Source organism: Hippopotamus amphibius, chromosome 17 (assembly GCF_030028045.1).
Source record: "Hippopotamus amphibius kiboko isolate mHipAmp2 chromosome 17, mHipAmp2.hap2, whole genome shotgun sequence".
Taxonomy (NCBI): domain Eukaryota; kingdom Metazoa; phylum Chordata; class Mammalia; order Artiodactyla; family Hippopotamidae; genus Hippopotamus; species Hippopotamus amphibius.
The window spans coordinates 27,318,879-27,338,164 of record NC_080202.1 but is presented as its reverse complement, the minus strand read 5'-3'; the positions used below and the strand labels follow the sequence as shown (position 1 = coordinate 27,338,164).

The 19,286-nt window shown below is 40.7% G+C and overlaps 1 protein-coding gene across 2 annotated transcripts; it reads right to left on the bottom strand.

Annotated features, from left to right (window-relative positions):
• Positions 1 to 1,973: 1,973 nt before the first annotated feature.
• On the bottom strand, positions 1,974 to 19,286 carry COIL (coilin). 2 transcript variants are annotated; one of them, XM_057716187.1, is made up of 7 exons: positions 19,025 to 19,286; positions 10,443 to 11,541; positions 10,236 to 10,322; positions 9,713 to 9,760; positions 7,753 to 7,822; positions 4,586 to 4,674; positions 1,974 to 2,923 (listed from the first exon to the last, which is right to left on the bottom strand). In XM_057716187.1, the coding sequence occupies exons 1-7, from the start codon at positions 19,267 to 19,269 to the stop codon at positions 2,858 to 2,860; spliced, it is 1,704 nt and encodes a 567-aa protein (XP_057572170.1). In that variant the 5' UTR covers positions 19,270 to 19,286; the 3' UTR covers positions 1,974 to 2,857. The 2 variants fall into 2 exon arrangements, with proteins under 2 accessions (XP_057572170.1, XP_057572171.1); XM_057716188.1 differs by lacking the exons at positions 1,974 to 2,923; positions 4,586 to 4,674; positions 7,753 to 7,822 and having other exon boundaries at positions 9,713 to 9,818; positions 19,025 to 19,276.

The window sequence follows — 19,286 nt, the reverse complement described above, 5'->3', positions numbered from 1 at the left end:
AATTAGCCAGAAGGTTCATATGAGCTCCCAAGGATAAAGGCAGCAGGGCAGAATGTAAGGCAGGCACCCTCATGCTGCTAACACTCAGACCAAGACACAGCCACTTTAGGGACAGCCATCACCCTGCTCTGAAATGGCACTAGACTCTCCTCCTCTGGTTGGGTGGTCTTTGGCAAGTTATGCAATACTGAGTTGAGAGGAGTTAGATGAGTCACTACTTTGAGCCCAGAGAATAGTTCTAGAATAACACTGGCTGGCGTCCACAACTGGGCTCTAGACCACCAGTCCAGGAGCAGTGAGGCAGATTCCGTCCCGGGCGTGGACTTTTTGCCTAGCACCTATGCTTTCACCTCTCTTCTTCTCTCTCACTCCTAGAATAAATGGTATTGTTTAGAGTTTCCACATCTGACAATTATATCTGACTTGGAGCAGTAAGAAATAAGTTTACATTTTACATGGTGATCTACGACACACTCAGCTATATGTAAATTGTTTCTTTCATAAAGCAAACTGAAATTTACTGAATGTGGTGCACTATTTTTCTATTCTCATTTTTCAAAATGCAGGTCATGAGCCCCTAAATCAATGCCAGGACTCTTCTAGTAGACTGCTATTCACAGTTTGAAAACCACCATAGAGGAAAAAGATGACTCATAAGCTGATTATAATCCAAAGAAAAAACACCCTGAGGTCAACACTTTCCTGTGGTCTAGTCAATGTTAAGTAGTTACCTTTTTTTTTTTTTTAACTGAGGTATAACTGACATATAACAGTTTCAGGAGTACAATGTATTCAATATTTGTATACACTGCAAAATGATCATCACAAAAATTCCAGTCACCAGTCACAATTTTTTTCTTGTGCTGAGAACCTCTAAGATCTACTCTCTTAACAACTTTCAAATACAGTATGCAATACAGTATTAACTACAGTCCCCATGCTGTATATTACATCCCCGGGACTTATTTTATAACTAGTTTTTACCTTTTGTCCCCCTTCACCTGCCTCTGGCAACCACCAATCTGTTCTTTGTATCTATGTTTGGTTTTTTTTTTTTTGAAATTCCACAGATAAGTGAGATCATATGGTATTTGTCTTTCTCTGTCTGACTTAATTCATTTAGCATAATACCCTCAAGATTCATCCATGTTATCACAAATGGCAAGATTTCATCCTTTTTTTTGGCTGAATAATATAGATATACACACATACCACATTTTCTTCAACTATTCATCCATCAACGAACATCAATGCTTCCATATCTTGGCTATTGTAAATAATGCTGCAATAAACATGGGGGTGCACATATCTTTTCAAGCTAGTGTTTTTGTTTTCTTCAGATAAATACCCAGAAGTGAAATTGCTAGATCATATGGCAGTTCTATTTTTAATTTTTTGAGGAACCTCCATACTATTTTCTATAGTGGACGTACCAATTTACATTCCCACCAACAGTGCACAACGGTTCCCTTTTCTCCACACCCTGTCCAACAACTGTTATTTCTTGTCTTTTGGATAAGAGCCATCCTCACATGCGTGAGGTGATATCTCATTGTGGTTTTGATTTGCATTTCCCTGATGATTAGTGATGTTGAGCATTTCTTTCATGTACCTGTTGGCCTTTACTATTTGTCTTGTGTTCCAAACCCTGGAAAGAAAGTGTGCTTACACAAGAACCCTAGGGCCAAGATTCCACCATTCACGTTACTCTCACTCTTTCTGAAGTCTTACCTCTTATCAAGAATCAACAAATACACATTTTGATACACGTCGATGTCATGAAAATTAAAACCGGACAGCATCTCCTTTGGTCCAACAGCTCCCAGATCTAACAAACTCCACTAAACCTTGCAACATCAGTCTTTAGTCAAGGCAAACCTTGTTCCAGAAAATTTTAATCTTTCACATTATTATCAAACAAGACAGCCATTTGTAAAACTCAACCAAACAAGATGACTCAGGACAGAGGTTTAGTTCAATATGATTTTATTTAAAAATCTGCAAAGCTGAAGGAGGGATCTGATGTTTTGTTAAAACACAATTTTCACAGTATATATTTTAGCCTTTTTAGCTTTGTGTTGAATAATAACAGAAAAGGAAGTTTCTGTTCAAGATCCTCACTTCAGCACACTCAGCCAGGCACTCGGGATCTTGTAGCAAGATAACCCTGGTCTGAGCTCATAATAAATCCTCTCCCCCAAGCGAAGCCCCAGTTCTTCCCCAGACACACATACTTATTTTCACTGCTCTCCATAAGCCCTGAGAATCCTTCATTTTAAAGTTGAAAAAAGTGTGAAAGGATTCATTAACTCATTGCGTGCAACAAACCCAACTACTGGTTAACTCCGGACAATTACAAGTATAAAATACTTGAAATGTGTAAGATGTTCCAAGTTGAATGGAACAACTTACATGTTAAAAAATTATGTCAAATAACATGCTTTCGTGTTTTAAAATGTTACTTAATAAAACTTACTGAGACAAGATACGCAGCACTTTCTTGTACTTGGTATTATAAACTCCTACTGACGACGGCTAATTGATGGTCAAAAAAAATATAAAAAAGAGAAGAAACCATATATATTGCTTTATAAACGATGCCTGAAGGAATGTCATGTTTTAAATTTTGTTACTAAAATTAAGCCTGGGGGGGGAAAAGGTCTAAAAAAGCAATATGTTATTTTAAATGATGAGGTAGATTTTTTCCTATGCAGTAAAGTGAAGATAACCAAAAATGCACACAACTCTCAAATCTTCTTTAAAAAAAAAAAAAAAAAGTTCAGGTTATAGTCACTTTCACAAAGAAGACATTTATAAACCATGAGGCGGAGAGGTGATACACAGGGACGCTCTGCATTTATGTGTTACTCGGAGATTCAATAATCAATCTTGGATCAATTAACTCTCTCCAAAAAACGGTGATCTGAGGAAAAACAGAAGATATTCAGTTTAGAGACTTCATTTTGAGGTTCTATGAATTTTAGTCAGTTAAAAACTTATATCAATTTCCACCTGTGCAGAATGCTTGAAGACCTGGAGTAATTTGAGTTCCAGTAAACTCAGTTCAATTAGGGTAGAAGATCTTGTTTACCTAGAATGCAGCTAAATTTTACATTAAACGTATTTCATCTTTCTCTGATTTAGAGCAGGGGCTGTGGGGGGAGGGGCAGCTGGTCACAAAGGGGTCAGGAGGATTTGCCCAACAAGCCTCTGGGGAAAGGCAGCAGGCAGACCTCTTTGGAGACAGATGTGGCCCAGAAAGGTTATCATTAGACTGTTGATGCCCTTTTGTGCACCTCTACAGTTCTTTTCCTGTGCTGCCTAAAAACAGGAAGCACTTCACATTTTACCAAGAGAAAGTAAAGCTTAACATTGGCCATACGGATGAATAATGAGAGCCATCTAGTGTCAAAAAAGGTAATTACAGGCTCTACCTCAGGCCTCCAAGAGGAAAACCTCCAACGTTTAATTTTCCAATGTAGTTTCCAAGAATACATTTCAATGAAAAGGTAGGGTTGCATATATTGCAAATAAAGAAGTACAGGAGCCTGGGCCAAATCTTCTGAGCCAACCACAGACCCTAAAAATTTGCTTTTGGAGTAAATCCCTGAGTGTCATCTATCCTAAAGACAAGGCAAAACAAACAGTCCGCTTAGGGTTTCCACAAATTGACATTTCAGATGAAACGTGACTTTGCAATACTAAAACTCAGAATAATATCATAACATTTCAAGTATAAACACCTTAAGAAGAAGTTTCTCAAATATAAATTCTATTCATTTTAATGCTCCCATATTCTAATGAGGCGGCCATTCCAGCAACTCTGCAAGTCTGGCTGCCTACAAAGCTTTAAACCATATACTTCCCAAAATGGCAATTTAAGGACTTAAAGAAAATCGAAAGACAGATTCATCATTTTACATCATTCTTCAATATTATTTGTGCTGTTATAAGTCAGAATCATGGTAATATTTGGGAGGTAGCAGTAACTGCAAGGAGACACGATGCAGATTTCTAGAGGGACTGCTCACATGCTGTTTCTGGATCCGAGTGCTGGTTACTACATGGGGTATCTTCATTTGTGAAAATCGCTCGTGCTGTACATTTATGTGTACTTTTTTTCAATAAAAAGTTTTTAAAATGTGCTACTCTTTTCTACTGACACCCTTATAAAACTGTGATCTGATTATATTTTTATTTTATTTTTGGCCATGCTGCATGGCTTGCAGGATCTCAGTTCTTTGACCAGGGATTGAACCTGGGCCATGTCAGTGAAAGCCTGGAATCCTAACAACTAGGCCACCAGGGAACTCCCAAAACCGATTTTATGCAACTCTACACTCTTAAATAAGATTTGTTATTTGTGCATCTTGTCATGTAGGCTCTCTGAGGTTCAAAATGGCACCCTAACTTGGCACTTGGCACTGTTACATCCACCCCGCAAGCACAAGAGATCCCCAAGGCCGAGATCCTTTATGATTTCAAAATAGGCAGTTCAGGAAGCTGCAGTGTCACCTTCCAGACCACCAGTAGCCAGTCAAGAGAGTGGACAACCAAGCAATCCCAAGAAGAGAAGCGCGCCTACCCTCTTCTCCTGCGTCACAGCATACTCCACTACCTCAGCTCCATTTTCGTTGTGATAAACCAAATCAAATTTCCCAGGTTCTTTCATGGCTGAAACCAGATGGTAGGAAGGAGAGACAATAAGTCATTTCCCAGTAGTGAAAATGTTCCTCTACAGGGAATTCATATCATTAGAAAAACAACCACAAACAAATTGTCCACTGATGTGGAGGCTGGGTACACACATGAAAGCATAGAGTGCTCAGTGACAGATCCTTCGAAAACCCTGCTCCAACAGACAGGAGCTTCTCAGCTACTGATCAGTGACAATCTTTCCTTCATCAAAAAGAAATGAGCTTGATACACTAGTAATCCCAGAAAAGAACGTGTAGCCACAAGATAATCCCCAAAATGACAGGTGATTCAACAAGGGAAGGTAATACGAATTCTGCAAAGTTCTTATATCTTGCTGTGTCCTCAGAAATTACATATGTTTACTACTTGGTAATACAGCAGTCCTCACTTTACATGGTAGGTAGGGTGGGGCCATTAAAGTGACCATGCAGGCTGAAATCATGCAAAACAATCTTAATCAATGGGAAAACTTATGATTGTCTCATGATCTTTTTTTTTTTTTATTTTTTTAAAGGTGGATTTCTTTTTAATTAATTAATTAGTTTATTGGCTGCATTGAGTCTTCATTGCTGCACTCGGGCTTTCTCTAGTTGTGGCAAGTGGGGGCTACTCTTCCTTGTGGTGCACAGGCTTCTCGTTGCAGTGGCTTCTCTTGTTGCAGAGCATGGGCTCTAGGTGCGTGGGCTTCAGTAGTTGTGGCACATGGGCTCAATATTTATGGCTTGCAGGCTCTAGAGCACAGGCTCAGTAGTTGTAGTGCACGGGCTTAGCTGCTCCGCAGCGCGTGGGATCTTCCTGGAGCAGGGATCGAACCCGTGTCCCCTGCATTGGCAGGCAGATTCTTAACTGCGCCACCAGGGAAGTCCCTGTCTCATGATCTTCAAAATTTTTGGTCAAAACTTTAAAACCTTTACTGTACAGGGAAATGAATAAATAGTAAAACTGCTATTTATATAGTACACTGATCTAATTTAAAACAGAAATACTGAGAATTAACCCTAACTCTAACCCTATGTCTTTGTAAGAAACTTATCGAGGGCAGTTTGAGCAGGGCTTGCCTTCTTGTCATGTAAACACAGTACAGAGTGAGAATCTTTTCTATGTCTTGCACAACTGTCATACTCTCCTCTCAGTATGGATCTGCTTTCAGTATGTTATTGAGTTTTTAACGTCTGAAGTAGCTGTGAGAGTTTCTTTTTCACAGCTTTGTGAGGTTTTTGCTGATGTCACTTCTAGAACATCCTCATTCCTCTTATCACAACCACTTTTCTCATTGACGTCAAGAAGTTCACATAAAGCTCAATGTCAACATTCCCACAGTGAGCTGTTTCTTCTATGATTTCCCTTAACTAGATTTGGATGTCACTTTTAGCATTATCACTTTTTGTTTCTTTGTTGTGCTTTCATCTTTGTCGTCTAATTCCCTATTTCAATTATCCACTTTTGTAAAGTGTCACGTGGGTTTATCACTGAGCAACAAGGAGGCAGCACAACTACACACTTTGCTGTGTTATGGGAATTGAGTAACATATGCACAGGGACCAACCACTGGGTTAGACTTCAAAAGAAGTGATGTGACTTGTCACTAATCATATGGGCATCTGTTATTTATGTAGTGATTTGTGGACTGGAGAGCTAGCAGTACTTCATGCAATTACTCACAATTAAGAGTTAACATACCAATGTCACTGGGGGACTGGTTTTATTTAACTAAACCATGGTAACTGAAATTCATGTATATTAGAATCATGCAAAGTGAGGACTATCTGTATTTCTGCTAGAAAACAGATAAAGTGTTTCTTGATGCTCCAAAAATGAAAAGTTCTCATTGGATGTCATCACTGTCAATCACCTGACAAGAAGTGATCAGGCTGTGTCCACAGAATTTGACCATGGACAAACCTCTGTCCACCATTCCTAAGAAGGGGGATTTCTTCAAATGAAACCTAATCAGAAGAAAGCTGAAAAACCAGTGTAGGTTTTGTTTGGTTGGGTTGGATTGGGATGGTGTGGGGTGGGTTTTTTGGGCCACACCACACGGCTTGCTGGATCTTGGTTCCCCGACCAGGGAATGAACCTGGGCCCCAGCAGTGAGAGCACCAAATTCAAACCACTGGACTGCCAGGGAATTCCCTGAAAAACCTTTTTGAATTATTTCTATGTGCTGGAGTTTTGAATCTTTTACTCACTACCTTATTGAAACACGAACAGAAAATAATTCCTTAGAGCCTGCTAAAGAAAAAGGGATCTCCTCTACTCTCTGGCCAGGAACCACTGCAAACACAACCCAAGTTAGGCCATATACAGTAAAAACCCTCTTATTCCAGGATTTCAGAATCAATAATGGGTGGGGTGAATCAGGGATGACGCAGGGAACCATTTAAAATTATGTGTGAGAGTGTGGATACACTTAGGCATTTTGTTTTGACTTACACAGAAGTTCATTTGCCAATCTTTTGAAATAGAGCTAGTAGGTCTTATGAGTCCACAGACTAGAGCTGTCTTTCTTTCATAAACCATATCCTTAATGTATATATGCAGTTTCCACAATTTTTGAGTTTTGAGGGGTTTTTTTAAAGTGATACAAAAATACAAAAACTAACAATACAATGTAAGTGCAGAATCTTCCCAGATTTTTACTGAATTCCTCTCAATCTCTTATAGCTGACGCACCACGTATAATTCACAAGCAAATTTTTCAGTAACAATTCTGAGTCAGCATTCAACTTAGGTTTCATAGAAATAATTTTTTTGCTATCAGTTTTCATCAATTTATGTAATTTTATGAAATTATATAATTACAGTAATAAAAAAAACCTTGCCTAATAGCTTTGGGAACAAACCCAACAACTCTGAGCAGACACACAACTCCGCGAGTGGGAGCACAGGGCCCCCCACCCCACCCCAGGCCGCTCTGTGCTGACCGAGGTGGTGGAGGGCACCAGGTAACCATGGGGGCCAAGGAAGACGGCAGCTCCTGTGTATAAAAGTGATTTAGGAACCAGTATAGATATGAAGAGCCTACATTTTCAAATTCTTTTCTAGAAGACTCACCAGGTAAGGATGAAAGAATTTCTATATCTACTTGCTGGGTCTCCGGATTATGGCTTAATATTTTTCCTTCCTTTCAAAAATAAAAGTCCAAGTCAAAAATCAACATGTGAAATATGAATATACTAAAACCACTGAATCGCACACTTTAAAACAGTTCAATGGTGAGTTTTGTTATGTAAATTTTATCTCAAAAATTTTTTAAATAAATCAACATGTATTTGAAATAAAACTCCCACACGCCAAGCCAGCATTTCCCCTGGTCTAAATCATCTCAGGAGCAGGTACCATACAACCAGGGACAGCCCCTATAGCCCACAGCCTGCTAATTATCAAACTAGACAATCCTAAGCTGTTTCCCCTACCCTGCCTTGCCTACCCCAAGGAAACCAAACTAAAAGCTCCTCGCTCTTGCTTCTGCCTCCCAGCCAAAACCAGGTGCTGTCCCCTGAGGTCCTGTTTGGCGTCCCATTCCCCCCTTCTCTAGGGAAATGTAAGTAATAAATTCCTCTCTCAGTAGCACTGACTTCTCTGTCATCACTCAGTTACCTCCATAAATTAAAATCCCATGGATACAAATGAGACAGGGTAGGGTCTCAGGAGACTATATTCTTTGAAGATAGAGTTGACTTTTAAAGACAAGCTTAACGAATAAAGCCGATGATCTAGCTGGATAACAGCACTTGACATCAAAGTAAAAAAGTGGTACTGATTTCCACTCTTGAAATGGTCTTGAAAGCAAATTCAAAAAAGTTGTAAAAACATTGGGAAATAAAGTAAACAAACAGCTTTCCAAGATCATAACTATGATGACCAGCATCCATTTAATGAGTTTAAAAAAATCAATATCATCAGAATCAACGATTGGTAGAAGTTGTGGGACATATCAATTCTATGTTTATTTCCATTTCCTTACATATGACAGAATTAAATTAGTCATCTACGCTAGGGTGAAAAAACATCCTGGTTTACCCAAGACAGGTCCATTTACATTTCCTTTCAGCATAATTATTAATATAACATTAACCCTTTTCACTCCCAAGTGTTCTGATTTAGATGATAAGTTATGTGGTCACCTGTATTAAGGGGCTGAGATGAAAAAGATGATAAAACACCAGTTACCCAGAATTAACCAATCAAATCCCTTCATGAACTGATTCTTCTTCTAGTCTGCTTTTGAAGAAAGATTCTTACCAACATTTTAAAAGGTTTCCAAAGTATCAACTCAGATTGAATCAAATCTTCTTGTACCTTATCTGTATTACTATATTAATGTTATCAATTATTCTCTTAAAAAATGGACTTACATTCTGAATCTCACATCAAAATAAGAAAGTGTGCATTTTAACAAGATCTTCAACAAAAGTTTGAATGGGTGAGAAAGGGAAGGAAACATGTAATTCTGTAAATCCCACTGACTGAGTCAAACTTTTACTGAACGGTGTATGTTCATATGCCAGTATGAAGTCCCATATAAATATTAAGTGAGTAAATTCCAAGGACAGTATTTGTGAATTACCGGTGGTTAACTGCTAAAGCAAAAGAAACCATATTAGACCATAATAACCAGTAGTAATTGACAAATGTATGAAATAGATGCCTATGCTGAAAATAATCAAATTTTCTGGCTGAGAGCTATTTATTATTTTCTTTCAAAGTTTAGGATCATGGGGGAGGGGTACTCATCTTTGTGTATCTAAGCTGATTAGAAAAAAATGAGTAAAAAGAAAATCAAATTTGTTATTCTCATTCTATATTCTTCCCAAGTATTAAGAAAAATAACACTGGGAGACTTCAAAGTGATACTACTAAAAACTTTACATTTTGATAATATTTTTATTTTCTACTTTATGACATTATTTACTCCATAAAAATCCATGTTATCCATATTAGCAGTATTAAATATGACTTTAGCTTCTTTAATATACTGCCAATTTGATTATCTTTAAATAAAGAACTTTACCTTGTAGTCAGAGACATCAGGAGAATAATCAGATGTTAGTTCCAAAAGCTAAAAAAGAAGAAAAAAACCTCACAAATACACGTGCGGTGGCTCCTTTCCCCTACTCCTGAGAAAACAAAACACAGTGTTGGGGGGCCCACGCCACCACTCTGGGAGCCCTACCATGTGGCACAGCAGGGGTTCTAGCAGGAAAGGTTTTTTCAGGTTTTGGGGCTGATATGTGGAGCCTTTTTTTATCGCACACTTGCTATGTTCCAGATACCAGGCTGAGCCATTTTTATTCATTCAGAGAACAATCACTAGGCACTTACTACATGCTAGGCAAGAGAACACAAAAGATATGACCAGGGAAGAGCTTTTATAAATATAATTATAAATTAGTTTAATAAATTCACTAAACTGTATTAATATAAATTATATTAAATTATAAATAAAAATGTAACCCGGCATGCTAATGAATAAGGTTATTTGGAGGGGGAATAATCTTTTTTGTTGTAACTGTTTCTGTTTTTTAAAAATATACCTTAAATGCAATCTTTTCTCCAACTTGAGGGGCAGCTGCTAACAGTGGTAAGAGACTGTAGTCCTTCTTGTGTGTCTCTATGGGATTCTGAAAAACAGTATTAGTCATGTGATTTTGTTACTGGTGAGAAAATGTGAACTCATGACATCAACTCCAGACACACTATGTGAGGAAAGGAGAAGTAAACTCACAATAAATAATACTTACCTGGATAATAGTAGATGAGTTTGTCACCATTTCATTCAACTGCTGCTGCTTCTGATAGTCAGCGCTTCTATTTAAAACACAGGGAACGGCACGCCCTCGACCTCGACCTCTCCCCCGCAAACCCCGACCCCTTGCTCCCTTCCAAGAAAGAAGGTCCTCTCCTCTACCCCAACCTCTTCCCAAACTGGTGGGGAGAGTCACGTTGGGAGGAGGACCGAGGGCTTGTCTGCCACCATTTGAGTCTGACTGCTTCCATCCAGCAGCATTTGGAACCTGTGATGATGGCCCTGGACAACCTTTTCCTGCAAAGAGGCCTACAGTCTTGAAGAAATCTGCAGCACACTCTGGGATACTCTTTGACATCACGCATTGGTCATCTGACTCTGAATTAGAGTCTGAACTAGAAGATGATGTCCTGGAGGTCTTGTCCTGGATGGGGTTAGAGGTAAAACCAGTCTTTGCAGCCACTTTGTTTGCAGTTGTGGTTTTCACAGAGGATCCTTCCTTTGATACTTCAGTCGAGATTTTCTCTGAGGAATGTCTGACCTCCAAGATGACATTGCTGAGACCATCACTGGTTGATTCATGATAAGACTCAGACTCTGAGGAGGAATCGGGACTATCTTCTGCGTGAACACCCGTGCCTCCTTTCCTTTTAGCTTTCACAAGGCTGCTTCTAGCAGGAGGACCTTTTGGAGGACTGCACTTCTGGATGGTCCACTCTCTCACTGACTGTGCTTTAGAACACTTGGGAGTCTTTGCCTGTTTTTTATATTCACGTTTCTCCTTTTTCTTTGGAGATTTTCTTTCAGTCTCTCCATCATCAATATCCACTACACACGTGGCTTTGTTCTTCCTCTTGTTTTTTTTACTCACACTCTGATTTGTGACAGCTTTTGGTTCTAGATCCAAGGTCTTCTCACTGTTGTTCTCATGTCTCTTCCAATGTTTCTTTGAATTTTTGTAGTCTAGTTCCGTTTCTTCATCTTCCTCCAACTTAAATGCCCGCTTCTTTCCTTTTCTGGGTAATAAACGAGTACTATCACCATTACTAACTGTTACAGGACTCTCAGCAACTCCTCTCTCTTCTAATTTAACTCTATCAAAAGAAAAAGAGAGAAAGCTTTACTAAGTAATTCATAAGCATGTCTCCAGGATGTAGTTATATCTAAGATGACTGCAAACTGTCACTGTCATTAGGGAATGAAAAAAGGTCAAATCACTTAAGGACAAAAGACTCTTTTTAACAAAAAGGCCTATGCGGCATCACTTCTGGTCAACTTTCAAATGACTACTTTTATTTACTGATCATCTACTGCATCCTAAACATTTTCTATAGATTTTCTCTAATCTAAACACGACCATGAAGTAGGTATCTTTCATTTTAAAACAGATCACAAAATTATGGTTCTGACAAGTAACTGCCCAGGATCCACAGCTAAGAAGCCACAGAAATGGGATTCGAACCTGCTTGTCTAACTTCAACGTTCACAATCTTTCCACTATACTGTGTGCTTTTTCTAAATGGTGATAATGCTGATTATTCATTTTTGTTTTTAACTATAAGCTGCTTTTTTAAAATCAGATTTCATTTTTTTGTTTGTTTAAATTTAGGAAAACACTGAACAATTTATGTTCTCTTGGGGTACTGATAGCCATCATAAAATCCCGTAACATTTGGTGATTATTAATTTTATATGTCCACTGGACTAGGCCCTGGGGTGACCAGATATTTGGTCAAATATTGTTCTGGGTGCAACTGTGGGGGTGTTTCAGAATGAGATTAATATTTGAATTTGTCCACTAAATGGACTGCCTCTGGGCCTCACCCAATCCACTGAAGGCCTGACTAAAACAAAAGGCTTGTTAGCAAGAGGGAATTCACACTTCCTGCCTGCCTACCTTTCAGCTGGGACATCAGAGGAACCTCTCCTGCCTCAGACTAGGAATCAGACCGAAACACACTATCAGCATTCCTGGTTCTTAGGCCTTTGCACTTGGGCTGGAACTTTATCATCAGCATTCCCAGGTCTCCAGCTTGCTGACTGCAGATCTTGGGATTTCTCAGCCTCCGTAATCTCATGAGCTAGTTCCTTATAATAAGTCTCATTTCTATATGTATAGCTATAGCTACATCTATATCTATATCATCTCCTATTGTTTCTGTTTCTCTGGAGAACTCTGACTAATATACAGTTCATCCAAAATTGTTTCACTATGGTAAAGGAATTCTGTTCCTCCAAGAACTGGCAACAGCTAATTCTAATATGCACAACCCAGTGACAGAAAGCTGAGTGTCACCAATGTCAAGCACATAATGGGTGTTTAAAAATGCCTGCTAAATACATACATTATTCTTTAAATACATTTACATCCAGCTGTATCTTTCACCAAGTGCTTTTAGTGGCCAGGGAAAGATGTAGACAATCAGATTTGAAAATAAAGTACAACTGGTGAGTAACAAGATAGGTTATAAGCATTCTTTACTTTTTTTTAAGGTATAGTAATCCTGTGGATTTATCTCAGTGTGGTAGTTGAAAAAAATCCTCAATTATTCTTCAGAATATACAAATACACAAACACATACAAATGAAGATAAAGTAAAAGCTACTGATATCAGGAGTAGGATGAAGAGAGAAATAAAACTCTGAAACAGCAGGGACTTAAATAATAAAACCTCATTACCCCCGTTCTCAGCTGTGCACCTCAGCACCTAGTGGCAAGGAAGTAATTCTTAAACTGGCAAAAGCTAGTTTGGCATCCTTTGAATCTAAGAACTACTGAGGAACTTCCAGGATATGGAACTTTCCATTACATTCTCTATCAATTTGTTTTCACTTGTAGCAATGCTATGATTCAAGTTTCAATTCTGAGATGACAATTAGTACCAAATCTTCCATCACACTTTGAAAATGGATGCAAGACTTTCTGTTCAGTCATTGCAGTTTATTAATTCACTGGACACCGCAGGTGCTGTATTCAGTGTAGGCAGGACCTCTGGCTTTCAGAGGAGCCTACAACAGCATCACGCTTTCAAGAGCAGGTCTTGGGGCTTCCTAGGTGGCGCAGTGGTTAAGAATCCGCCTGCCAATGCAGAGGTCACAGGTTTGATCCCAGCTCCAGGAGCCGCGGAGCAACTAAGCCCGTGTGCCAAAAAAAAAAAGAGCAGGTCTTGGCATCATCTCACCCATTCTGAAGACTGTGGATCTATGGATACTTGACCTGTGAATGCTGCAGCCTCATTATCTGCTACTCCTGAAGAGAATAATTTCAGTTTGGAACATACTAAGATTGAGAAACAAAACGCCATCCAGAGGACAAGAAACAGGCCACCTGGGTCTGCTCAGTTACCATTCTTTTCAGGGTGGATACTTGCCCTGACAATGCTCCTCATTTCTCCACTTGGATCACAGACAACAAATGTAACTGTCCTTTTACAAACAAAAGTGAATGTAGCTGTCCTTTTACAAAGAAAAGTGAATTACCTGTATAACTAACAATGAAAGAGATTTGGTTCCAATAAATTTTCAAAACAGACTCTCCACTGTTCATTCAAACTCTTTGCAGGGCAAACTAGGCAGTAGTATCAAAATGCAAGGTGCTCCCTTTAAATCTGCAAGTTCACTCTAGGACTCCATCATACATAAATACAGACATGCCCATCTCTACCACCTGACACCGCGCCCCTCCCACTAGCCACTGCCTGCCAAGGCCAAAGTGACTGGATTCAAATCCTTCTTCTGCCTTTAGTTAAAATTTAAAACTATCATTACCTCAACCTTTCTCATCTGTAAAAATGGGGGTAATAATAATAATTATAGTATTCAAACAAGCTATCATATATATTTTGAGGAATGCTGGGCTCAGAGCAAGTGCTATCTAAATGTTAGCTTTAATTTTTATTAATACCATGAATTTTGCTAGTCCTCTGAGGGCAGAAGTTGGTGGGTTTTTAATGAACTTGCCCCATCAAATGCAGGTGAAATTCAACACAGAGCCTGAACAGGGACCTGCACTCTTTTTGGGTCCCATCTGTTCCCTGCAGCCTCCCTCCTGCCTGGCTGCTGCTTGCAGTGCCCTGCATGACCACCTTCAGAGAAGTAAGTTACCTGACCAAGTGCACACAGTTATTAATGAGTCATAGAGCCAAGATTTGAACGCAGGGTTCTGATTCCAAACCCTGAGCTCTTAATCACTCTGCTCTCTTACTGCTCTCTTATCCTTCACACAATATTGAACAAAAGTAAATTATTTTCACCATAAATACAAACCTGCACAATTTTTCTGAAGGCCAACTTGACAGTACTTATCAAATTTTAAAATTTGACCAAGGAGTATCCCTTCTAGGAATGCAACCTACTGAATCATTGCCCAAGTACACAAAGATATTGAAGAATTATTCATCACAGCAGTATGTAACACTGAAAACCAGACTGCCAAGGTCTGAATGTTTTCGTGTTCCCCAAAATTCATATGTTGAAGTCCTAACCCCCCAATGTGATGTTATTAGGAGGTGGAGCCTCCGGGAGGTGATTAGGTCATGAGGGATTAGTGCCTTATAAAAGAGACCCCGAGGGCTCCCTAGTCCCCTTCCACCATGTAAGGACACAGGGAGAAGGTACCATCTATGAAGCAGAAAGCAAGCCCTCACCAGACTGTGAATTGGCTGGCACTTTCATCTTGAGCTCCTCAGCCTCTAAACTGTGAGAAATAAATTTCTGTTGTTTATAAGCTACCCAGTTTATGGTATTTTTATTATAGCAGCCCAAACTGAAATAACAACCTAAAATGTCCATAAATTGACATGGTCATGCAAAGGGATACTATACAGCATTTAAAAAGAATGATGTGACTTCCCTGGTGGCGCAGTGGTTAAGACTCCACGCTCCCAATGTAGGGGGCCCGGGCTGGATCCCTGATTAGGGAACTAGATCCCATATGCATGTGGCAACTAAGAGTTTGCATGCCACAACTAAGGAGCCCATGTGCCACAACTAAGGAGCCCACCTGCCACAACTAAGATCCAGCACAACCAAATAAATAAAATAAATATTTAAATAAATAAATAAATAAAAAGAATGAGTGTACACCACTTACCGTATATACTAAAATGAAAGATACCCAAGATACATTAGGCAAAAAAAGTGAGGTGCAAGAAAAAATGTATATTATATTCCTGTTATGTATTTACAAAGTATAAGTATATACATTTGTATATTACGGAAAAGACACTCTAAATTTTACTGAGGATACTTCTAGAGAGTGGGATGTTGTAAGAGTACATGAAAAAAGAAATAAGGGGTTTTATACCTTGAACTATCTTGAAGTATCATTTTTTTTCTTACCAATAAGCCTTTTTGTTTGCTTTGCTTTAATAAAAGAATAGGAAGGGACTATGAATGTTTCAGAATGAAAGCAGCCCAGGCCTAACTCTCACTGGTCTCTATTCACCCACAGGCATTAGACCAACTTGCTCCTCAATATGAGAAAGACGTGCTCTCAGTATTCTGTATCCCCCAAACCACCACATGCTGCAAAATGAGATTTAGCAGCAAGAGACCCAGAGCTGCACAAGGATCGACAACCTTAATGGCAAGTACCTTCCTTCGCACCTGACGTTTCAGGAAACCAAACTGCCCTAAGCAGACACTCTGTCTTCTTCACTCCCACTGCCAGCCTCATAGACATGTCAGAGGGGCTTGGCTGGCTATCCAAGGAGCCAGTGATCACAGCAACATGAAAAGAGAACTCATCTCTAAAGTCAAGTATTTAATAATCAGTATTGAATGCCACAGAGTCAGAAGAGTGACAGAGGAGAGAAGGCACTTTGTTTCTTCATAGAATGACTCCTCAACAGAGAGATCTCTCTCCACCCTGGTCTCTCTCCAAACCAGGTGCTGTGCCCAGACCTCTGTGAAGCTCTCTTCAGGGGGTGTTATGGGCTGAATTGTGTCCCCTCAAAATTCTTATGCTGAGGTCCTAACCCACAGTACCTCTAAATGTGGCTGTATTTAGAGACAGGGCCTTTGAAGAGGTAATAAAATTCAAATGTGGCCATTAGAGTGGGCCCTCATCCAATCGGACTGATGTCCTTAGAGAGAAAATTTGCACACACAAAGAGACACCAGCTCATGTGTCTTTTTGTGAGGACAGAGAAAAGGTCATGTGAGGACACAGTAAGAAGAGAGATACCTGCAAGCCAAGAAGAAAGGCCTCAGAAAAAAACAAAACTTGCCAACACCTTAATCTTGGATATTCTAGCCTCCAGAACTGAGAGAAATTTCAGTTGCTTAAGGCTGTGGTATTTTGTTAGAGCAGCCCTAGCAGACTAATGGTGCTCCAGGCAAATGAGAGCACTTCCTCCGCCCAGGGGAGATGGAGGTGGCCTTCAGGAGCTCACTGTCAGCAGCCTGGCGGCAGAGGAAGTCAGATACTAGGGGCTTGAGAGAAGGGGCTGTGAGGATGAGGCCGTGGCATAAAAGTGTGGAGATGCTCTCCAGCCTTCAGGGTTCTCTCTCAGGATTCCACAACCCGGCTCCACTTTTCCTCATGAGAGTTCTCTCAGCACTCCTGGCAATCCCAACAGAATCCTTCTGCTGGTCAGACTCATCTCTTCACCAAGTCAGGGTAGCTTTTGCCTCCACAACTGTCTGGGGCCATCCAACATTTCCTTACCTGTTCTTCAAGGTACTGCTAAATTCCCTGACCATTTGTGTTCCACAATGATCTCTCCTTTCTCAACCATCTTCTGCACGTAGCAGCAAAACCTGGTATAATTATCCAGTCAGATAATTATCCAGGCAACATGACACCAGAAGATAATATACAGAAACACAAAACTAGTAATTTTGGTCTTCTCAACAGTATTAGGTACCTTTGAGAAAAGAGACTGTTTTCTTCTGTAGCTCTGAAGAAAAGTATGTCTGTCAGGAAAAGACAGAGAATGACTGGAGATGTGAAACCACAAAAACATACAAAATTTTTCCAAATTCAGTTTTTCCATAAGGTCTGCCCCATTTACCACTGAAGCCAGCTGCACAGGTATGTCGTGCCATATGCAATTGTGCATTTTGGTATTTAGGAGGAATTCTGCCTGCCATTGTGCTGTATTTATTTTCTATAGCAGCTTTCATGGTTTGCTTTTGACATTTTTTTAAATTATTTTTTCACAAGTTATTGTTTTTATTAGTTATCTGTTTTATACATATTAGCATATATATGTCAACCCCAATCTCTCAATTCATCCCCCCCACCACCACCACCTCCCTAGCTTTCCCCGCCCAGTGTCCACGTATTTGTTCTCTACATCTGTGTCTCTATTACGGCCTTGCAAACGGGTTCATCTGTACCGTTGATATTGTTAACTTCATTAAAAAGAGTCTAATTTCCAGATGATTCATTAAATGACGTATAACTGCAGTTAGCTATCAGCAAGTTATTAATTCATTAGGCAGGAGATAGATCAGAAAGTAAACTTAACAGGAGAGGATGCAGTCCTTACAATTGCAATATTTACATAGCCCTTAAATTGCAGAAAGAGATCTATTTCACAGTCAATAAAAAGGAAAAAGAACGCTTTTTGAAACTTGGACTATTTCAAACTGTCATTGGAAACAGCTAAACATTATTAGTAAATCATAGTGCTCCTGCTTTTAAAGGAAAGAAAGACACACACATACACTCATAGATGCAGCAATTGTTCCAAATGAAATTCCCTGATGCTCTTAAGAAATCTTATGAGTCTGACATACTCTGGGGAAAGGAACAGTCAACATTCAACAAAGGGCAAGCGGAAGGAAGGAGCCTGGTTCACAACTCTAGAATTTTTTTCACTGCAGATGAACCTTTTAAAAAGAAGCCCTGAACAAATCAGTCCGAGGTATGAATCCGACCTGAAATGATCGTGTCTTACCATTTTGAGACAAATAAGCCACACGTGAGCAAAGTACACCACAACCACTCCTTACTCATCTCAGTACCATTCTTTAAAATTTCCAAAAGCATATTTCAAACTATTTTGTTTCCCAATTCACACCTATTTGAGTGAACCCAGGTGAGACACAGAATGAGGCCCACCAGCCCCAGGAGGTATCCCAGGAGTCCTGAGACTGGACAGGCTGCACGTGGTGAAGAAAACATGACGGCTGGTGCATGTGCTTGGGTCTCCAGCGCAGGACGCTGCGAGCCGCCAGGGGACGGCCGGGTGTCAGGCACGCCCGCGCCCCGCGCCCCTACCGCGGCGCCTGGCTGAGGCAGCGCTCGCTAAATCAAGGCTGGAAGGAACGCGGGCCCTGCCCACACGCAAGATCAGGGTTTTTCCAAGTTCGCTCCACCAACCAAACCAAATGGTCCACCATGAGCAGCATCGCGGGGCAGCACGCTGGTTACCATGCAGGTTCCTGAGCCCCACAGCTGACTAGAGCGATGAGACCCTCCGGGGCTCCCGGCAGGGCGGTCTGACAGCCCCCTGCCCACCGCGAGCCCAGCGCGGCCCCCACCGCTGCGCGGTCTCCGGAGGCCGGAGGCGGCCCCTGGCGTGCGCGTCCCCGGCGCCCCGCCCCGCCCCGCCCCCGCCCGCGCACCTGAGGCAGTCGTTGTCGCGCACCAGGCGCGCGCTCTCGGCGGGGGGCAGGAGCCCCCCCTCCAAGTAGAGGCCCAGCGGGGCCCCAGAGCTGAAGCCGAAGCGCTGGCGGATGAGACTGATGAGATCCGTGACTACTCGGCATCTGTTCAAGTCGATGAGAAGCCAGAAGGACGTGCAGTGCGGGGTGGCTGGCGGCGGGTAATCAAATTGAAGCCGCAGCCTAACCGTCTCGGAGGCTGCCATCTTGCTCGATGCGCAAC